At 43.8% G+C, this 22129-nt stretch overlaps 1 protein-coding gene across 1 annotated transcript in view; it reads right to left on the bottom strand.

The window, feature by feature from the left end:
* Positions 1–674: 674 nt before the first annotated feature.
* ITK (IL2 inducible T cell kinase) overlaps positions 675–22129 on the bottom strand; it is a 62715-nt gene continuing 41260 nt past the window's right edge. Inside the window, exons 8-17 of the mRNA XM_037498903.2 lie at positions 21180–21234; positions 11859–11941; positions 10282–10415; positions 9808–9882; positions 7846–8017; positions 7230–7446; positions 6258–6322; positions 6050–6168; positions 2869–3026; positions 675–886 (exon numbers count right to left, since the gene is read on the bottom strand). Coding sequence (XP_037354800.1) covers positions 815–886; positions 2869–3026; positions 6050–6168; positions 6258–6322; positions 7230–7446; positions 7846–8017; positions 9808–9882; positions 10282–10415; positions 11859–11941; positions 21180–21234 — 1150 coding nt within the window. The 3' untranslated portion in view covers positions 675–814. The remainder of the gene's footprint in view (positions 887–2868; positions 3027–6049; positions 6169–6257; positions 6323–7229; positions 7447–7845; positions 8018–9807; positions 9883–10281; positions 10416–11858; positions 11942–21179; positions 21235–22129) is intronic.

Genomic DNA, 22129 nt, shown 5'->3' with positions numbered 1-22129 from the left:
GGTTTCGCCTTCAAAGTCTGTCCAGAGGCAATCATTCCTGCCTCAGGGGCCTGTGCAAACATTCTGTGCAGAAGGGGAAGCAGAGTGGCCTCTTGTCTGGGTGCTCAGTACTAACACGCTAAGATCCTTCTTTGTACCATTGGTTCCCCCTCAGAGGCCTCCTTTTTGCCCAGACACCAGAGACCCAGTGCTCCAATTGTGCAATGTGATTGCTCACCCCAATCCAGCAAGGAGAGAGGTGGCACAGCTCTGAGGAATGAAACCTCCTAAAGCTGCTTGTCAGGATATCTAGCCACTATGTGAGCAACCGCTCCATCCTCTTTGGCAGGAAGTTGTGGCTCAGGGCATCTCTGACAGAGGTCTAGCTCACTATTTCTGACTTAAAGAAATTCACCAGTTCTCCTCTCCAAAGAGTCACACCTCCTTCTCCTTGTCCCCTAGCCTGGGATTCTGTGTCGTGGGTCAAATAAAAGTCCCTTGCCCACAAACTTCAGATCCATGTTTCAAATAATAATAAGAGTAACACTCCAGGGCCCTATACTGCCCGTCTCTTTCTTTCTCTAAGAAGAAATGCAAGAAAGATCGCTGTCAGATGGAAGGCTGAGCGTGTGACATGAGGCTGGAGGTGGGGAGACATGCTGCCGTGCTGGGCCCCAGGGGTCCCCCAGGTGGCTGACCCCTGCCTCCGTAGTAGCCGGGTGACAGATACACAGGCCAGCTGCCTTTGGGGGATCTGGGTTGGGGGCAGCTTTTAATGCTCTAGAGAAAGAGGGCTTCCTGCCCCGTCAGGATCTGTGCTGGCACTGAGTGTCTGCTAAAGTCCCGACTCTGCCATTTCGGCCAGCTGGATCAAGAGTCTGGAGAAAGGTGGTCGGTCTTCTGGTTTCTAGAGAGGGAAAAACAGAATTTTGTGAGTTCTCTGTCCTTGCACATCCTCGAGAATTCCAAAGCAAGCCAGAGTTCAGCAGCAACACCTTCAGCTGATGTTTAAATAGGCATGCGTACATATTGCATGCGAGGCCATTGGGTCCTAGCGGTTATCAGCAGGTATTCTGGACCCATGTGATCCTGCTTCTGAAATCTTAGCTTTCCTTCTCATTAGCTGCATGACCCTGAGCAAGTTATAGAATTTGCTGGTGGGGATGCTCACTGGTGCCATTGCTTTGGGAATCAGTCAGGCAGTTTCTTACAAAATAATGTCCATAGGATCCACCAACCACACTCCTAGGTATTTACCCAATTGAACTGAACAATTATGTCCGTACAAAAATCTGCACACAATGTTAATAGCATTTTATTTATAATTACCCCAAACCAGTGGTTTGGGGTGCTAAAAAGAAAAGAGCTATCTATGAAAACATGAAGACACAGAAAAACCTTACGTGCATATTATTAAGTGAAAGGGGCCAATCTGAAAAGACTAAATGTATATGATTCCAACTATATGACACTCTGCAAAAGGCCAAACTGAACAATAGAAAGATCAATAGTTGCAAGGGATTTGGGAGGAAGGAGGAAGGGATAAAGAGGTAGAGCCAGTGGACTGTAGGGTGGTGAAACTATTCTGTATGATGCTGTAATGGCAGATACATGATGTTATACATGTATCAAAACTCAAAGAACTGCAAAACTCAAAGAGTGAACCTTAATGTAAACTATGGGTTTCAGTTAATACTAAGGAACTGATCGTGGTTAATAACAATTGCAATGTATGTGCCACAATTGTGCAAACTATTATTAATAGGGGAAGAAGTATATGGGGACTCTATAGTATTTGCTCAAATGTTCTGTAAATCTAAAACTTCTAAAAAATTCTATTAATTTAAAAATCAATAAAAGATAGTTTAAGAAGAAAACCATGCTAAATAAAAATCAGTTATAATTTTTATATAATATTTCATTCTTTTGAAGTGCACTGGATTTGTTTTGTGTCCTTGTTTATGTCTTTATTGTTTGTTTCTTTGATCACAGAAACTCCATGAACTTACAGATCAAGCACCACTGAATTCTCTTATCAGCAGATAAGTGGTTCAAAGAATTGTTCAAGATTAATGATGAAGGGACAGAAAAGCTGGGACAAAAACCAATAATCCTATACTTTTTCAATTCCATCTTATTACCCTCAATAATCTGAACTATGTTAACTCTTTATGTTAGTCTCTTTCAACTGTGGTTGAAATGTACAGTTTCATAACATACCAAAGGATGTTTAAGAACCACACTGAAATCAACAAACAATCATAAACCAGACATACACCATGAGGGGGTGGGGGAGAAGGGAGTAGGATCAAAACAAGGGGGGTGGGAATTGTATGGGGACTATAACCAAGATGAAAATGCATACATTGTGCAAAAATGAAAAATGACGTAAAAAATATATAAAATTAAAAAATAAAAGAACCACACTGATGTGACTCAAGCCACAGCCTGCAATCCATGCATGGGCTAACTGAGACATCTGGCAGGAGCAGGCTTCCCATTCTGAATTGCCAAATGAATAAAATATCTTTAACTAAGTCATTTTAATATTTTCACAACACAAGTCCACCAATTTACAGAACTAACTTCATGAAGGTTTTATGGTGCTATACCCCCCCAAAAATGGATATATTGACAAAAGCCTGACTCTCTCTTCTCTGAGCATATACTGATGGCTGTGACATTATATAGCAGATCAAGTAATATTGAAGGTCACTGGCAGCTCTTCATAGGATAGGGAACCTCTCTAAAAGAGTCTAGATGCTCAAAGTCACTTTCTTGCTAATCTGTCCTAGACATCGCTGCAACCTCTTCCTCGAAGAGCACCCCTTTCTCTCGGGAAGGAGCCAAATGCTGAAGTTGCAGATGGAAACCACTTCCTCTACTGACCTCTTTCCAACAATGATTCATGACCTGGTAGATATGTGGGGAGGCCAGCCGGGGCTTGTATAACCGAAATCCAGTACTGATGTCTTCCACCACCTCCGAGTTGCTTCGGTTTTCATATGGGATTTTGCCTTCACTGAAGACTTCCCACATCAGCACACCTACAGGAATGGTGAGGGCAGTAAAGCTGAGGACACACTTCACAAACAGCAATTGGTCACTGTCTAGAAATCACAGACTGTGATATTAGGATTGTAGTCCCCACCTCTAGGAAGTACCTTCTCTAGATAGCTCAGGCTTATTAGACCTGTCTTATTTGTAAAGAATGGAGATTTCTTAGCCTTCCAAGTGGTTGAGAACTTTCAAATTCAACTCTTTGCTATATCTACTGACAAGGCTACTACTAAAAGTAGACGGGGGCAGAAACACAAATATCTATACAAGATGTCTATGAATGGAGTGGATGGGGTGTGTAATAGAGACTAGTATGGACTGTGGAAAACTGGAGGTCAAAGTTCTGTCTTGAGAGGACAGCTGTGATTTAGTTCAGGATTACTATATTTTCTGATTTTAGAAAGGAGAGACATTGAGCGTTCTAAAATATAAACTTGATTTTATGATCTATCAAAACACATCTGTGGGGTGCCCACATTTGGCCTCTGATGTTAACCCTTCTCCTCTTCTGCCTTCAGTCTATCTCAGCCACTTTATATATATATATATATATAGGATGTCTGAGTGGGAAGAGTCTAGCACCTAACCCAGTGGTTTTCAAAGCTTATTCCAAAAAGCTTTGAGGGCAGAGATTCCCAAAGTATGATTCCCAAAGCATTTGAATAAAAGTAACCTCAGAAGTTCGTTCGAATGGCAGGTCCTGGGCCCCCAACCCAGGTTACTGGATCAGAATTTCTCAGGGAGACTTAGGGGTGCTTAGGAATTTGGAAAATGTGGACTTAGCAACCATAAGATGTCAGGATATCTAGTGAATATTTCTTTGGAAAATGGGGATCTGCTGGTCACAGCTGGTTTGAAAACAATTGTTTCCTATGCAAATCTTATAATGCATCCGTCGATGGGGAACAGAGTAAGGCTCAGAGAGATTATTTGACTTGCTTAAAATAGCACAGCTAATTAGGGCAAAAATCTCAAAATGCAGCATCAAGCCCTTGGTGGCTCCAGACTTCTGTTTCTCAGGCTTGTCATCCTGGTATTCTCAGCATCTCTTCATGGAAAGCTTTCTGCTAGGCGTCCATCAGTTCATCTCATCTTTGTACACATTAAATGAAATATCCTAGGCAGGGATAGACTTTAGCTAAACCTTCTAATTATGAGAATCCACAAACAGTCACACAGGGGATCACCCCATTCAGGTTCTGAGGTGAATGTGACAAAGTGGACATAGTTGGAAACCTCCAACCATAGGACCTCCAACTTGATGCACCATGCCCAGCTTGTTCATCCACAGACAGAGATAACCAATCAGCCAGATACCTCCTAGTTTTACACATTGGGTAAAGAAGAATCTTCTCAAATTGCTCTAGGGCCATTTTTAATTCTTCTATCGTCATGTTGTAACTTAAATCTGGCTGGCAAAGTTATAGCTAGGCCTATAGACTAGGGAAACTGTTTCCAGGAACAATGCAGGAACCCTAAGGAGTAAACCTCCTGGTTGTTGGACATGCATCTTCCACAATGCTTTAAAACGAGTTGTTCTCCCCCAAAATAGGAATAGTCAGCTTTGTCCTTGTTTTCTGCTCTCAATGTCTTTGGCAAGCATCCCCACCATAGGGAATGGCAAAATTTAACCCTAATCTGATCCTGTCCAGACAATTTCTTGCAATCAAACTCAAGAGGTTGTCCAGTACACTTTGGGGCATATATTAGCATGCACCAACTGTAGTTGAGGATGACATGACAAATCCAGCAAGAATATTTTGTGCCTTTTGCCACTCTTTCATTTGTGTCCATGTGTACTTACTAAAAATTCTAATTCCTCATCATGGCTTGCCGATATCATTACCAACTGTTCTCCCACTAAGACAGAACCCCCTTTTTGTTGGACGCAGCAGGTTTTTGCACTTGCTTGTTTCTCTGTTGGGAACACTGCTCTCTGGTCTTCAAATGGGGGAGGTTCCTTCTCACACCCAGGTCTCTGTTCAAGAGTCAGGTCCTCACAGAGACCTTCCCAAATGAGCTTCCCTCCATGCCAGTCACTTCCCATCCCAATACTATTGTTTCATTCAGAGCACTTACTTCTCACCTCTGACTTCTTTATATGATTATTTGTCTTCCCTAAAATTTGTTTATATTTATAGTTTGTCATTTGAAGCAAAATACTTATCTTACCTCTTTAATAATTAAATTTCTTTACTTTAATGCTATATTTGAACAGATAGACAAGATAAGAAAAATATCTAAAATGAAACAAAATTAAGGCATATACTACAGTGTTTTTTTATGGCACCATACTTAATTACTATCTTTCTAGATACAGAGAAGCAAAACTGGATCTTTATTGTAATTCTATTAAAATCTTTGTGTTTCAAACCTTTGTAGAATAAATTGATTTCAAAATTTTTAAAGTACATAAACACACTTTTTTCTGGAATTAATGTTCTGATTTTTCCTTAGTCCAAACTGATATTTTGTATGGGTCTGGACAGACATATTTGTGTTGTTTTCTCTTTTTTTGTAATTGTAATATTTGTATTGCGGTAACATGGTTTAACACACTGTATATTATTTTCTTCCTAAAATTTAGGTCCAAGAGTATAGATTCCTTCTTGTCCTATGCAATACTGTATGAGACTTTGCTTGACTCTGGAATACAGTACATGCTCAATAAATTGCTGCAGAGTTGTTGGGTAGAGTGCTTATTGAGGGTCAAGTGTGGGACTATTATGTTGGACAAAATATGGTTCTTGAGGAACTCTCCTGAATCCTCCAGTTTTTGATCTTGCAGAAGCTGACACTAGTTCTAATTTTCTAGTCTCCCTCATAACCACCATGTCTAAAACCTCCGAGAACCGATGCTGTAATAGGGGCCTCCCCACTTCCCAGTGCTGTTATCACACACAGGCCTCACTGTCTTGGCTTCTGGGCAGGGGGGGTGGCCTGGATTTGGCAAGGAAGACAGGGACCCTCATCCCAGGTCACAAGGGTGTGGGCTCAGAATGCCACTCACCAAAGGACCACACATCCGACTTGCTGCTGTAGCGACTGAAAGAAAAGACTTCTGGGGAGGCCCACTTCACCGGGAATTTGGTGCCCGTGGAACTGGTGTACTGATCATCCAAGACGAACCTGGGAAGGGTGGAGAGAGAAGGTCAGAAAGTCCTGGGGGCCTGAGACCCATTCCTGAGACACAGTTGGCGCCACATTCCCCTTTGTACCTTGTCATCCCGAAGTCAGACACCTTGATGACCTGGTTTTCTCCGACTAAACAATTTCGGGCAGCCTGGAGAGGGGAAAGGGAAACAGAAGGGGGAGGGAAGTGTTGGTAGATAATCAGTGATTAGGGCATCTCCTAGGGTCCCCAACTCTTGCCTTCCTGTGTGCTTTGTGCAGGGCAGTGAGATTTGCTAGTGTTCCCTAAGTTTCACAAGGGCTTGCCTGCAGATAGCCAGAAAGGTGAACACTAAGATACTTTATCAGGATGAGAAATTCTGGGCTTCCATCTTCATTCCTGAGATCCTTATTAGAAGAAAAATCCATGGTAATGATAATGTTGGGTGATCTGAATAAATGGTCGCCCATCGGACTAAAATAAGAATGTTTCGAGTTTGCTAATTCTCTTAAAGTCACTCCTCCATCAGGAGAGTTGTGGTCCCTGATTCCTATCACAGAATCTTGCACTGGAAGAGCCCTTAGCCACAGCAGACTCCAGGGAGTCTCAAACCAGTCCCTGCTGGTTGCGCAAGCAATCTGACAGACAGCCATGCTCCATGAACTCACATTGGGGGATAGGTAGATACATATGAATATGCCTGAATATCACTCCCCCAAGAGATCCTGAGGGTGGATTGAAGATTACCCCAATGTGATTCTAGGAGATCTTAGAACAATACTTGAGAAAACCCACATGTGTCCATTTGCCTCATTTTAAAGGGGGAAACAGGCAGAGGGAGATTAAGGAGAGACCCTTAGCCCAGAGAGTGAAAGTCAGAGGTGGAGATGGCAGCAGAGCTCAGGTCTGAGTTTGCGAGAAGCACTTTCCCACTTGGCCCTCCTGGAGTGAGCGAGGGAGGGAAGCCCTTGAGAAGGCAAGGGAGATGTCTGTGGCTGTTACTAATAAGGCACCCCAGTCCTGAGAGCCCCAAACACCAGGGGCCATCCTGGTGTAGGGGCCTCCTACACCCACTCACCAGGTCTCTGTGGATGACACAGGCCTCCTCCAGGTAGGCCATGCCCTCGCACACATCCAGGCACATGCCCAGCAGTGTCTCGGCCGCAAACAGCCCCCGCTGGTTGCGCAGGTAATCTGACAGACAGCCGTGCTCCATGAACTCAAACACTAGGCAGATAGGGGCCTGCTCCAGGCACACCCCATACAGTTGGACCAGTTTGGGGTGAGAGAGTTTCCTGGAGGACAAAAGGCAAAAAAATAGTCCAGACTCAGTTCCCCCAAAATGCACTCCCTCCCCCAAATACAAACAGGTCTCTTGAGTTGAGACCCAAAGGATGGCAGGAAGTCAACTGGTATATCCAAGAATGAACAGAGACCAGTGCGGCCAAGGTCATGGACCAGAGGAGAGAAGGGTAGGAGATGGGACTGGAGAGTAAGCAGGCCCACGTGGTTCTTATAGACCACGTGGTTCTTACAGACCATAGCAGGAAGTTTGAGTTTATCTCCATGCTACAGAAAGCCTTGACTGGACTTAAGCTGGGGGCTGGCACAAAGTAGCATCAGAATGAAATTTAAAGAACATGGTCCAGAACATCTTTCAGGGCATCTTTGTAGCCTGTGTTTTGGCCACTCACATCATGACTTCAGCCTCCTCAACAAAGTCATCTTCTGACATAGCCCCTTCCTGAATGGTTTTGATGGCCACCTTATCTTTGTTTAGCCAGTAACCAAGGTGCACCAAGCCGAACTGTCCGCTGCCAATCTCCTGCACAAAAGTGAGCTCAGAAGGATGGATCTCCCACTTTCCTGGAAGAGAGAGAGGGTTTCCAAGTTAGAAGCAAGCAACAGACAGGAGGGAAAGGAAACCATGTGTTCTCTACGAAGAGTTTTAGCCGGACTCTACTGTAACCCAAATGTGGCACATGATACTATAACCCAAATGTGACCTTTGTCTTAGAACTATCACAGATAAGATACAGTTATCCTTTGCTCCCAAATAATAACATACAGTATGCATTTAAAACCATGAAAAAGTGTGTGGAGAGATGACACTGCAAGAGAAGGGAGCACGACATTCATCAACATATTCAAGAAAGTGAATGGAAGGATTCTCAAAAGGTCCTAACCCTTTTCTAGATCCAAGTGCACATTTTTTTATTGTCATTTTTTGCAGAAAGAAGATGTCACTGAAGTTGGTCATTCAATCATTCACTCACTCATATGCCAAGAGTGCCTGCTCTGCACGCAGCACCCTGTGAAGCCTCCCAGGTCGGGGATGAGGTGGGTTCTAGGAGCACTGGCCCAGGGGTACAAGCCAGAACAGCATCTGACATGTGATAGACTCTCAGCACATGATTGACACACAAGTGAAAAAGGAAATGACTGATTTTCTCATGCATGTGTGTGTGGGTTCATAAGGTCATCTGTAAGACCACCCCCATTCTAGGGTTATGAGAGCCTCTTCCTTTCATAACAAGATTTAACAGGTGCTATCCCTTCTAGATATTTGGCTAGATTTCTATCTCCCTAAAGTAGAGACTCAACAGAAAACAGTATTGAGTACCTACTGTGTACCAGAGAAGGTGCTGGTTAGGGCTGGAGAGCCCAAGACAACGTTTCTGAAACTATACCTCTAGGCACCTGTGTCAGGATTACCTTGGACTGTTTACAACAGCTTCCAGGGGGAAAAGAGAACACCTGGAGAGGGCATGGAGCTCTGTGCCTTTGCCCCCAACCTCGTTCTAAGCGTCTCTTCAGCCTTGCTGTTGATTCATATCCTGTAGTATCCTTTATCATAAATGGGTGAATGGACAGGTTTTGCTAGTTTTGTGAGATGCTCTAGCAAATTAGCTGAGCCTGAGGCAGGAGTCCTGGGAACCTCTGATTTACAGCCAGTTGGTTGGAAGAACAGGCTTGCCTGGGGCCTTTGTTCAGCATCTGACGTGGAGGGCAATCTTAAAAGACTGAGCCTTTAACCTTGGGACTGGAGTCTAATTGCCAGACACACTGCTGGATTCTGAGAATTGGTGTGGGGAAGCCTCACACCCTGCTGGACTCTGAGAATTGGTGTGGGGAAGCCTCAGCACCCACATCACTGTGAAATTGGGCCCAGGAACCCAACAACATACTGGAGGCCCGTCCTATACTGCTTCAAGGCATACAAAAATGTTTAACACTGTGCTTGGCTGCCAGCTCATAGCCTTGGCATAGACCCTACCCAACAAGCTACATGACACAGACATTCTTAGAAGAGAGGTAGAACACAGAGGGTTTTTTTATATTTTTCAAATACCATCTAGAATGCTGTGGACAGAGTATGTGCTCAATAAACACTTCATTAATGAACTCGTATCCAAAACCAATAGATGTTGCCTTGGCCTGGATGAAGGTGCTCATCTGTGCACCTTTCTCGCTCACACACACTGTAAATGTGCACTGTTCACACCAACCTCAGATGTACAGTAGTCTGTTTTAAAGGCCATTTGAAGTCTGGGTGAGGAGTTAGGTTGCTGGAAAGCCCATTCAGTATTTGCCCCAACCCTTAGGGACGTGACTGAGAATCAGGGCAAATGTGGCTTCCCCACCCGCCTGCTCACCGTATCGCAGCCCTGCTGTGACTGGGGCCTTCTGCCCCCAGGAGCAAACCGGATGCCGGAGCCGGGTGACCAGACCTGGAACAGTAGGAAAGAGAAAGGCAGGAGTTAGATTAACTTAGTAGCTGCCATCCAAGCTAAATCACCAGGAAAAAATAGAATCCAATGCCAAAGCTACTTTCATTCTGGAAAACAAAGCCCAAAGCCCAATCACTGGTGTCATACCCTCCCTCAGAAGAGCCCCAGCACAGGCAAGTGAGCAGGTGGTGAAATGCCACCATTCCAGAAGCAGAATTGGCTAATGAAAACAGGCGAGAGAACTGAGCATTTGGGACCCTTGTCTACTTGTGCATATTGAAGGTCAGTTTCCCTGACATGAAAACACCCCACTGGGCATTTGTCCCTTTTCTCCAAGCTGCACTGGGAGTTATTGGGGAAGAAGGGGTTCCCTCTCTAGTTTCGTCACCAAGAACTCACCTCCTCCATTGTGTTGGTGATAATTGATGAGGAGAGGAATGGTATCGAACACATACTTCTCAGCCACATAGTACCGCTTGGGGTTGTCGTTGGTTTCCTTGATGTGATAGTGCTTGATGCAGGGGTTGTTCTCACTTAACATGAAACATAAATGCAGCAATTACTAAGAAGTGATGTTGAAACACACACAGGCCTGCTGGTCTCAGATTCTACTCGCTTCGCCTTAACCCCCTCACAAGGATGGCAGATATATTTCAACTGTGTGTCAGTTTTGACAGGTTGGTCCTGAATGTTGAGTTAAGAAGGACTCTGCATTTACACTTGGTCCCCATCAGAATCCCAGGGCTGGTGATGCTACTTCCACAGACACAAAATGGGGAGAGGTCTTGTCTCTGTTAAATGCTTGCCTTCTTGCTCTAAAGAATTAACTCAGACTCTGCATGTGTTAAGGAAACACACACTTAATTTACTTTATGACGCTAACAGAGCAGCTCCAACAACTGCTTAGAAGTGCTTAGAAGAGCTTAGAAGCACTTTCGGCAAGGAAGGGTCCTTGGTAGGAACCTGAGAACTTGGGTTTCAGCAGGGGTCTCTAACTCATAAGGGAAACTCCCTGTGCCTCCCCATATTGTTTGTATCAACAATGTGGTTGATGCCTGCTTTTCTTAGGGGAGGCTGGAATTTTGCTCTGTGCTAGGCGGAGGCACCTACACTAGCAGCCCCCTGACAGCCCTGGATACTGAATTCCCCAGGGGCTTCCCTAGAGACATCATTTCATCCCTGTGCTTGCAGCTCTGGCTGGAGCAACACAGCTCACCCTGTCTCCTCCAGAGGGTGAGGTTTCAGAGACTTTTTGCCCTGTATGTCTTTCTCTTTGTCTGATTTAGTTTTGCGATAGGTCTTAGGCCTGAACTCCAGGCTGAGTCCTGGGAATCACCAAAACTGGCAATGCCCTCCCACCCCCACAGACTTTACTTCCCATTCTTTTTCTGCACACCTCATAGAATTGCAGAGCAGTCCCACTGTCCGCCCCCTGCCATGGTAGAGACAGGCCCCCTGTGATGTACATTCCAGGAATGTCCCACCCCTGACCAGGCCCACCTCTCTGTCATCTGTGTCACCCCAGCTTTTGCTCCAGATCTCACTCCTGTCCTTTGTCTCCAAGAAGCATTCCCTGACCCACTTTAATAATTATTTTTCTCTTTTCTTTTAGTTCTTAATAGGACTAAGTCATTATTAAATGACTTAGTTCTTACCAATCTTCTAATTAAAAGAGAATTTAAGGCCAGGATGGGCTTGCCAGGAAATATCTTTTCCATTATTCTAGGTATTAAGTCATAAACCCACCAAACCCAGGGCCAGGGGATTTATTTCCTATGTGCCCTGCATTCAGGCATGCTAAGTGGGAGGAGAGTCTGTCACCCAGTCCCAGCTCTGGCCCTTTCTACCCATCACTCTAGTTCTGTCCTTCCTCTCCCAGCCTTGGTTTCCTCGGGGATCAGGGTAGACACCATTTCCAGGCACCCTCCAGCCCCTTGGCCAGCCGTCCTCAGGGCCGTGTCTCCCCAGAGCCGTACCCCACAATGGCCTTGGTAAACACAGACACCGTGTATGTTCCTGGAGTCCTGGAATTTCGCACCATAAAGGCTCCTTCTTTGCCCTGGAGTGATTAGAAAGAATGGAAGGTTAGTGATGCCAGGGAACCAACCCTACTTTCTTGCTTTAAAAAGAGGGAATATTGTAGGCCTATTTTCATCAACAATGGCTACCATTTAATTTTCTCATTCAACAGATTGTCCTTTTATTTGTTTTTGGTTGAGTTAGCATTGATTTACAATTACTCAGCTTTTCAAAAGATAAAATCTTGTCATTTGAGACAATCTGGATAGAACTCCATGATTAGGAGTAAGATGCCAGATCATACCCACCACCAAAGCACCCATAGTCCTTTACTAGAGTCCACTGGACCCCTTTATCCTATGCTCCTCATTCCCACCTTTCCCCTCTGGTAGCCTCAGTCTCATAGTCAGATTTCTAGTGTTTTATTTGGTTTTGTCTGTTCCTTTGTTTCATTTATCTATATTCCACATATGAGTGAAATCATCTGGTATTTGTTTTTCTCCTGCTGGTGTATTTCATTTAGCATCATCCCCTGCAGCTCCATCCATATTGTTTCAAATGAAAAGATTTCATGTTTTTTTTCAATAGCTGAGTAGTATTCCAATGTGAAGACAGACCACATCTTAAGCCACTCCTCTGTCTTTGAACACTTAGATTGTTTCCATAACTTGGCTATTGCAAATAATGCTGCAATGAACATAGAAGTGCATATATCCATTTGAATTACTGTTTTGGTATTCTTCAGGTAGATACCTAGGAGTAAAATTGCTAGATCATATAGCAGATCTATTATTTATTTATTTATTTAAAGATTTATTTATTTATTTATTTATGCATACAAGAGCTGGGATACAGGCCAGAGGTGGGGTGGTGGTGAGAGGATTCACCAGAGACAGAGTGGGGACCAGAACAGTTGCATGTACTGAAATACACTGCTGAGGGGAGCAACAGGTGTGATGGGAGAGGTCTGCTGCGCCATGTGTGCTCTCCCTGGCCGGGGATCAAACTCATGCTGCAGTGGTTGCTAACAGCTTCATAGGTTGTGTCTTAACCCCTTGTGCCATCAGGGAGGCCCCCAGAAGATCTATTTTTAGTATTTTAAACAACCTCTATACTGTTCTCCATAGAGACAGGGCCAGTCTACATCCCTACCCACAGTGTGCAAGTGCTCCTTTTTTTTCTACATTGTCACCAACACTTGTATCTGGTATTTTTTGCCAAGGGTCATTTTCTATGATTTTGATTTGCATTTCCCTGATGATAAGTGATGATGAGCATTTTCTTCATGTTCTCACTGGCAACCCTCAGCAGGTATTTCTTGGATTCCTATTGTGGGTGGAGATAGTCCTGGGGCTGAGAGAGATCCAGGCTCTGCCTTCCTGGAGCTCACCACAGACCTGACTCAGGATGGACACTGACCCTCACCCCAACTGTGTAAACTATGATTTATCCTCAATTTCCTGATGAGCACACCAGGTGCTCCTGAACTGAAGTGATTTTCTCACCACCTGCAGCCAGTCAGTGACAGACCTGGAATTTGAATCTGGAATGTGGCAGGCAAGCAATGTCCCTGCTAGTTCTACTGCTTCATGATGCCTCCTTTCAACAGAATTAGGACCCACTTCTCCAGTGCCCTCTTTTTGTCCTGAACTTTCTGTCCTGAAACCTTCACCAGTTTCTTCATCAGCATATTTCAGGATATATTTTTTCCTGGATGCTGACTGTGCTGCAGGGCAAAGGAGAGAGAATGTTAAGTTCCTGGTTGCATGAGGCAAGTGGGGAGAAGGGAGTGCCTGAGAATGCACCCTTCACCTCCTGACAGTTTTACCCATGCTGATGAATAAGTACAAGCAAGTGAGTACTGGTTTAGACCAGTTTATTCCTTCCTGGTAGCAACCTTACAGTCTTCACCATTTTGCTACTTCGCATATAAGGCTCTGCTCCGAGCTGGCTGTTCAGCCTGTGCTGGTAACATTTGTGAAACCCATTGGTATGATCAACCTGACTTAGACTGAGTGAGGGCCACATGTGAAGGGTGGAGAGAGACAGAGGCTGTTGTAGTGGGCATGCAGGGGCCAAAGGAATTCCGTTTAGAGGAATATTAGCCCCACCATCCCAGACCACACCTAAAAACATCTCCCAGAGATGGCCAAGCTAAGAGCTAGATGAACACCAAGTCAGTAAGGGCCTTAGCAAAGCTTTCTAGCCCAGGGCGATCCGAACCTCTGCCCTGCTGACACTCAGACCCAGGGATCCTTCGTTGTGTTGGCTCTGCTGTGCATTCCAGGGCATTGAGAACCACCTCTGGGCTCTACCCAGTGGATGCCAGACATTGTCAAATATTCTCCAAGGGCAGAATTACTCCTGATTGAGAACCACTGATCATGGCCTAACCACCTCATCTTTGCTGATGAACACACAAAACAATGGCAATGAACAGCCGGCCATGCCCACCCCCGAGCTATACACTCAGACCCCTGGCACCTGGATGTTTTAAAAACTTGCCTTGTGATGCTTACAGACATTTGGGTTTGGTTCCACTGACCCCACTGACCAGGCATTTCAGTAGACCTGATGTGGGGTCTCTGCCTCTGAGACAGCACTGATGGTCAGAGAGCTCATCTCTGCCAGAGACATAATTGGTTTCCTCTAACTTGGCTCTACACCTGTGGGGGTGTGTGGGGGATGTGTGTGATGGGGTATGAGGGATAATTGCCACTCACATCATTGTGTATTCTTGCTAAACCCCTAGTTTTACACATAAACTTTGTGTCTGTATACTAAAAAGGTGATAGATGTTGGATACCCATCCCAATTCTTCCTATCTCTGAAGGGAGTTTCAGAAGCATATTCTGGTGGGGGTGAGGGACATGGGTGAAGGATATCCAAAAGTACAAGCTTCCAGATATAAGTTCTGAGCATATAGTGTCCAGCATGGTGACTGTAGTTAATATTGGAACTGTACATATGAAAGATGCTAAGAGAGTAGATCTTCAAATTTCTCATCATGAGAAAAAAACTATCCATGTGAGGTGATGGATGTTCACTAGACTTATTGTGCATTTTATACATACATCAGATCACTATGTTATACACCTTACAAGGTTATATGCCAATAATATCAAGGATGAGGAGAAGAAAGAAAGACATTTGAAACTGAAATCTGAATCTTGGGTCTCTGTTAGCTGGGTAGTAATGTCCTTGTCCAAGGCAGTGATCTGGGTTGCCCATGCTTCTGTTTGAAAGGGGTGGCAATAAAGAAAAATGCAGAAAACTAAGAAATTCTGATACTATCTCAGTCTTCCTTGTACACACAGATCTCATTTTAGTATTTTCATATTTCATGAATTTATTTAATTAGAGAAAATGAGTTCTAAATCTCTCCGAAATAGTGTCTGTGCCCACGTTGTCCCAGGGTTCTCTATATAGAAGTTGGATGTGGTAAGGATGGAGGGGAGCCATCCAGATTCTTACTTCCTTTTCCTCAGATATGAATATAAACTGTTTATCCAGAGACCCTTTAAATTTTTTCTAAGAAATCATTCTATAAAAATTTTTGATATTTCAAAAATTAGACTTATTCTCCCTTTTGAGTCAGTAGCTAATATTCTTTCCAAAGCAAATGTCTTTATGTGGTATTAAAAATCCAAAATTCATTCATCAATTTTTTTATAATCATTTTTTGAAGCATAACTTCTATATCATGAAATTCTCCTGCTTTTAAGTGGACAATTCAGAGACTTTTAGTAAATTACAGAGTTGTATAACCATTACCACAGTCCCATTTAAAAACATTTCATCACTTGAAAAGGACACCTGTCTCATTTGCATGCTGCCATGCTAATGTGATTTTTGTCTCTATCAATTCACCTATTCTAGACATTTCATAGAAATGAAATCATATAGCACATGGTCTTTTTATGACTGGCCTCCTTTACGTAGCATAGTGTTTTTAAGATTCCTCCAAGTTGTGGGACATAATTAATTCATACTGTGTAGTAATCCATTCCTTTTCTGTGACTGAATAATATTCCATTGCATGGATAAAGGGCTACACTGCCTTTATTCATCCATTTGCCAGTGGAAGGACACTGGGCTGTGTCCCCACCATTTGGTAGGGAGAGGTGGGGTTGCATTCAGCTCTGGGAGTAAGTGTGGGAGGCTCAGAGCACTTCCTGGTCTAGTTGATCAGGTCAGCTTTCAGGGATGAGGGACCTGAAACAGGTTTGGGGCTGAGGCTCCTGGAGTTCTGAGGAAAGAGGCTCCAGCACATGCCTTACCACCAACTTCCTGCAGGGGGCGCAGAGGCAGTCACAACCACCCAGAACCTGGCAGCCTGCAGCATGTGTGCTCACATTCCCATCATGCAAAGGGCACATGACTTGAGTGAGGTAGCCACTCAAGAGAGGGGGACCCTCCATCCCTTGGAGGGAAACTCCAGATGTTTCTTTATTAAATGTATGAGCTTCAGTTTCCTCATCTGTAAAATTAACTCTGCAAGATTATCAGGAGAATTAAAGTGAATAGAATATTTCCTGGAATTTAATACCAGAACGAAGACTATAGTATTGCCATTAACCATTATTAGCACATGCCATGGACAATACCTGATGGAAGGATCCATTCCATTGTCTGCCTTCATCCGAGATGTGTAGACCATGTTAGGAGTATGGTTTTCCCTGACTGTTCAAGATTTGAAGGTGATCTTAGGGTAGCTAATGTTGCTACACAGGGCAGATTATTGGGGAAAAGATGGGCTGAGAATTTATAGACTTGGCATGTTTCATTGTACTCTAAGAGGACCACTTATGTGATTAGAGACACTTAGTTGCTCTTCATTCTAGAGGTGGTTCATTTCTTCTCTTGAAACAAACCCATTGTCAATCTTTAATGTGTGGCATCTTAGAATCATGAAAAATGATAGGCTAATGCCTTAGACAAAACTCCTGGCTGAGATTCTGATTTCTCAGTGTGCAAAGCATGAGGTAATATAGGGATGTGTCCTATGGTTCTATAGGATAAGACAGAAACTGCTGGGCTCCCCAGCACAGTGCCCCTGGAGGGGTAATAGCATCGCATCACAAGGGCTCATGGGTGGGGAAACCATGGCTGGGGGGGGAAGAATGGATGAGAGGCTTCACTGAGGTGTTATCTAAAGAACTTCCATAGGACACCATGGAAGATGATTTTCTGTGGTTCTCAGAATCACCTGGGTGCCACTGTCAGAGGTTCTGGTTGGTGAGCACTGGAGCTAAATTTGTGCTTTTAAGAGGCTCCTTGATGTTGCACTTGGCCAGTTGTAAATTTAAATGGTTTGCTAAGCATTTGATATATTCACTTATTTGATACATATGTACACATACATATCTACACATACTGAGCAGCTACTTTGTCTTAGATGCAGTTTTGTGTTTCTAGATACAGTGGGAACAAGATAAAAGTTCTCCTCGAGGGGAGGAATTGGTATGGGCAGTACTTTGGGAGTTTTCATTAATAGAAATGAAATAAATTAATTTTTACTTAATAAAAATGAATCAATACATCTTTTAGTTCCCTGTACTTGTTGGCTAAGGGAACACTAAATACGCCCATGAAATAATTGAGCTGTTATTTCAAACAGCATGTAAGAAAAGCAAAAATAGTCATGCAATTCCAGCTCTCCCTATCCAGAGTCTGGACTCTGAACATTGGCCCTTGTGGTACTCAAAGGGGGAAAGAGGATTGGAGAAAGTTGTTCTGAATATTAGCGAAGCAAACAGAATGTATTTAAGTGCCGCAAAACAAAAACAAAAACAAACCTGCTGTAAAACAGGAGTCCTTTTTAGTCCGTATCACCTTGGGCTGCTGAAGTGTTCTGTAGGTAACACTTCACTAACCCATGTGTGAGGGAAGGAACAAAACGGCCCTGTGTCAACTCAGAATGCTTCAGGTTGTTCATTAATTTTCTACTACTCTCTATCAGTTCACATCAGCCACACTTTACTGTTATCCAGTAGTGGGTTCGGGGACTAGGTGCTTGAGCTAGCTCCAGGGGCTTCACAAGTTTGACTCAAAATATTCAGATTCTAGGTCTCCCCTGGTGGTGCAGTGGTTGAGCGCTGGGCTGTGAAGCTGCCCGCAGCCTCTGCAGCACTGGTTCGATCCCTGGCCGCCGGGTGAGGATCCCACATGGTGCGCAGACCTCTCCTGCCGCCTGCTGCTCCCCTCAGCAGTGTATTTTGTTGGTCTGCTTGTTCTGCTCCCCACTCTGGCTCTGGTGAATTCTCTCACCCTCCCACGCTTCTGACTATACCCAGTGCTTGTATAAATAAAATAAATGAATCTTAAAAAAAAAAAAAAACTTAAAAAAAATTCAGATCCCGGGGCCTCCCTGATAGTGGAAGGGGTTAAAACACAACCTATGAAGCTGTCCACAGCCTCTGCAGCACAAGTTTGATCCCCGGCTGGCCAGGGAGCTACCCACATGGTGCGGCAGACCTCTCCTGACTCGCCTGCTGCTCCCCTCAGCAGTGTACTTTGGTAAATCTGCCTGTTCTGTTCCCCACTCTGTCTCTGGTGAATCCTCTCACCCCCACACCTCTGGCTTGTACCCCAGCTCTTGTATGCATAAATAAATAAATCTTAAAAAAATATTCAGATTCCCAGGCATTAACTCTGCAGATTCTGACTGGGGAGGTCTGGGGGACCTGGGAAGCTGCATCTTAAAAAGTTTTTCAGCGATTCCGGTGTTTGGTCTATTGGGACCCCAAGGAAATGGTGAAGCGAGAGTTGATGTGGATCCCAGGAGAAACCACAGTCTGGTAATGACTCAGCTCAATTCCCCCTCCTCCTCAGTGGAGTCCTTCCAAGTCCTCCTGTCTCTGAGCTCCAACAGTAGGAACCCGACGGTGGGCTCACCACTTTGATGATGATCCTTGAACTCCTCAAAATTTGTCTTGTTTCCCAATAGAGTTTAAAGTCTACTGAACTCAGGTCCTGCCTCAAGCCCCAGCTGTTGACAGCGGGCGACCTTATGTCCAGGTTTTCCTAGAGTGGAGTCGGGCTGGAGGGTACACTCCTGGGACATAGGACTCTCCATTTAAAATTGTGCTGAGCAAAATGGTAAAGTACATGAGTTTATATGGAGAAATCCTAATAAAGGAAGTGGTGTGAATATGCCGAAACTGGGGTGAGTGCGACCTCAATCATGGAAATATTGCTGCCTGTGACAACGTCACTGGTAAAGGCCACTGTCTTCGGAAACATCCTTAAACCATTAGCTTTGTGCTCTGTGGTGAGAATGCGCTGCCCCAGGGGTAAATCTCTCCCCTTTCCTCTCCCCTAGCTGCCTGCTAAGCAGCAAGTTCCCTGCTCCCAAGTAAGACTGTGAGTTTTCCTTCTCCCTCTCTTTTTCCTCTTTTAGAAATGATATTTTTGCCAGCGATAGGGCGAATCAATCTATGATTAGTTTCCCTTCTACAACAGTAAGGAGTACATGAATCATTAACTCTATGCCTCTGAATCATTTAAATTCTCCGACAATATTCATTGCCCCTCTACCTTCTCTTCCCAGGCTTTACCCCCCTTTCTTATCTTCCCGGATCCCTTCTCTAAGGCTTATCCCTAACTACTGTCCAAAATAATGGTTGCTGGGATTGGTGACCAGTTATCCTGGTTTGCCCAGGACTGGGTGGGATGGGTGGAATGGGGGACTCCTGGGATGTCGGGCTGTCTGGTTTAAGCTAGACATCCTCAGGCAAGCCAGCATGAATTGGCCACTCCAGCTTCATTCCATCCAGGAGAGACATCTTAAAGATAGGAAATACCTTCAAAGCAGAACTGGAAAATGGTATTTTGTGAAGTAGTGATATAGGGTTAATGTCTGGGGTAGGGAGATTAACGTCTCCCTCAACTCACACTTACTGTTTAGTGGTGTCACTGGCCAGACCAGGGTTGGAATATGCCATTAGCATCATCTAAATAATTGCTTTGCATGGAGAAATTTTTCTCTATATTATGAATTCCTACTACCAACTAAAGATCGGATTAATTCATCTAGAGTGGACCTCAGCATTGGTATTTTTAGTGTTTTCCAGGTGATGCTGATGTGCAGACAGGATTGAAACCTTCTGGTCCAGGCACATGTGCTGATAAATACACTGATGACTCTGGGTAAGGCTTTCTCTCATTGCCTCTGTGGATTTGCTTTCTCTACAAGAGCCACAATGGTGCAGTTTTCAGTTTCACAACCCAAAGTGTGGGTTGCAGATGGGTATAAGTTGACAAACTGCTTGTTACTGTTCCACCCTCAGACTTAAGGAGAAATAAGCATAAGCAACGAGAAACTTCTTAAAACAATCAGAGAGTAAATGTATGTCTAATAGATCTAATAATAAAAACTTGAATTTATATTTTGCATCTTATATTTTGGCTTCTTAAAGTTTTTTTCTAGTATTACCCTATTGTGTTTTACAAAATAGTAGTTTGTGACAAATGGGAAATTAAAACAAACCCCCAAACATGTTCTAGAGGCCCTGCCCTAGAATAATAAGTGATCTCCTGGTCCAGGAAGAGAAGGTTTGCCTTGATCCAGTCCATGAGGATAGCTGCCTGCAGCACTGTGGGGAGAGGGATGTGTGAGGTGGACTCTGTAATCCACAGGACCAGGGCAGAGTGGGGCAGTGTGAGTGCTGGGAGTTATCTCCTTGACACAGTCCAATGCTTATCTTGCACTCATTGAGGAATGGAGGACCAGAGGGAAAACGAGATCGCCCCCAAATCACACCCTGAGTTGGGGACAGAGCAAGGACCAGGACCCAATACTCTTCCCCCCATACCATGCTCTCCCTTCTCACCCTTCTCTCCCTTAATCTTGACATCCCTGGACAAACCAGTCCTGCTGCTGACACTGCATGACTCTGGAGAACGGTTGTATGCAAAGTAATTTTAAAAAGCCATGTACTTCCTCAAAACCCACAGCCTAACCAGAAAGAATCAGAGTCACAGCCAGTCCTGAACTCATCTGAGAAACAGGCAAGACCAGCTCCAGGGCTCCTGGGGGTCAGCAGGAGTTGGAAAGACCACCGCCGTGGGGTACACGTCAATACCAAGGTCTTCAACCACACCCATCTTTCTCATCCTGCTGTTTGCTAGTCCTATAAATCCCAGAACAATTTTTTATTAGACTTGAAAGTCATTGTTAATCCAGCATATCACCCACTGCTTTGACATAAACCATCACACGACTGAAAACCAGGCACAATTCACTTAAACTCAAAAGACAGGTTAAAGAGACTTACTGTGTCCAAAAGAAGTTTCTCAGCTTTGTCTCGGCTGATACTCTTATTATACCACCTGAAGGCAGGAGAAAATCAATTTTTTTAAAAAAATTTCATTATGTATAAAATATAATTTATATTAGAAAATGCGTTGGTCATTTTCTGTTGTAACCAGGGTTTCCCAACTCAAAGCAAAAACATGAATCATTTCCAGGTATGCTGTTTACTTGGGCAGGAACAATAATCAGAATTGACAAAATATTGATATTTACTGAAACTAGGTTTGGGGTACATGGAGGTCCATTGTCTTATTCTATTTTTGTGCATATTGGGAGTTTTCCTTAATCAACTTTTAGAAAATATTTATCTTCCTCTCCATTTCATTAGTCAATGATTGGTTATAAGTAGGATGATGGTATAAACAGCTATAAGAATTTATTACACATTTGAAAATATACTTTATATTCTATTTTAAAACAAGTAAAGTATTTTCCACTCTAAGATGAGTTTTCAAGATCTTCTGCAAAGACATACTTTTCATAATTTTGGTGTCTGTTAAAAAAATAACTAAAAAGTAGGAAAGTAGAATATGGGTGAGTTTTAGGTTGAAACTTTTGAATATTGTTAAAACTTGATCCACATCCTGGTCTCTATGGCCACTTACTAGATTAGAGATGATAAAACAATCATGAATTAATAATCAGTTTTGGGAATTCATAAACACAGGAGGAGAGAGGCTCTGGGTGGGAAGGGATGCCACTTATCAAGTTGACCTATCTCTTTGAGAGTAGCCATGGATAAGGGAATTGGTGCCATCATCTGAACTTTGGAACATCATACAATTGAATGTCCTCTACACCTCAGTGAACTTTTGCCTAGTTGAGGACTGGAAAACATGCTCATCTCATGTGCAAACTCTGGTCAATTAGTAATGGATTGTGTGTCGGAAATATTGAGACCAGTTTGGGGTC

The sequence above is a fragment of the Talpa occidentalis genome, unplaced genomic scaffold, assembly GCF_014898055.3.
Source record: "Talpa occidentalis isolate TD23 unplaced genomic scaffold, MPIMG_talOcc4v2.1 talOcc4.9, whole genome shotgun sequence".
Taxonomy (NCBI): domain Eukaryota; kingdom Metazoa; phylum Chordata; class Mammalia; order Eulipotyphla; family Talpidae; genus Talpa; species Talpa occidentalis.
This window is presented reverse-complemented; position numbering and strand designations above follow the sequence as displayed.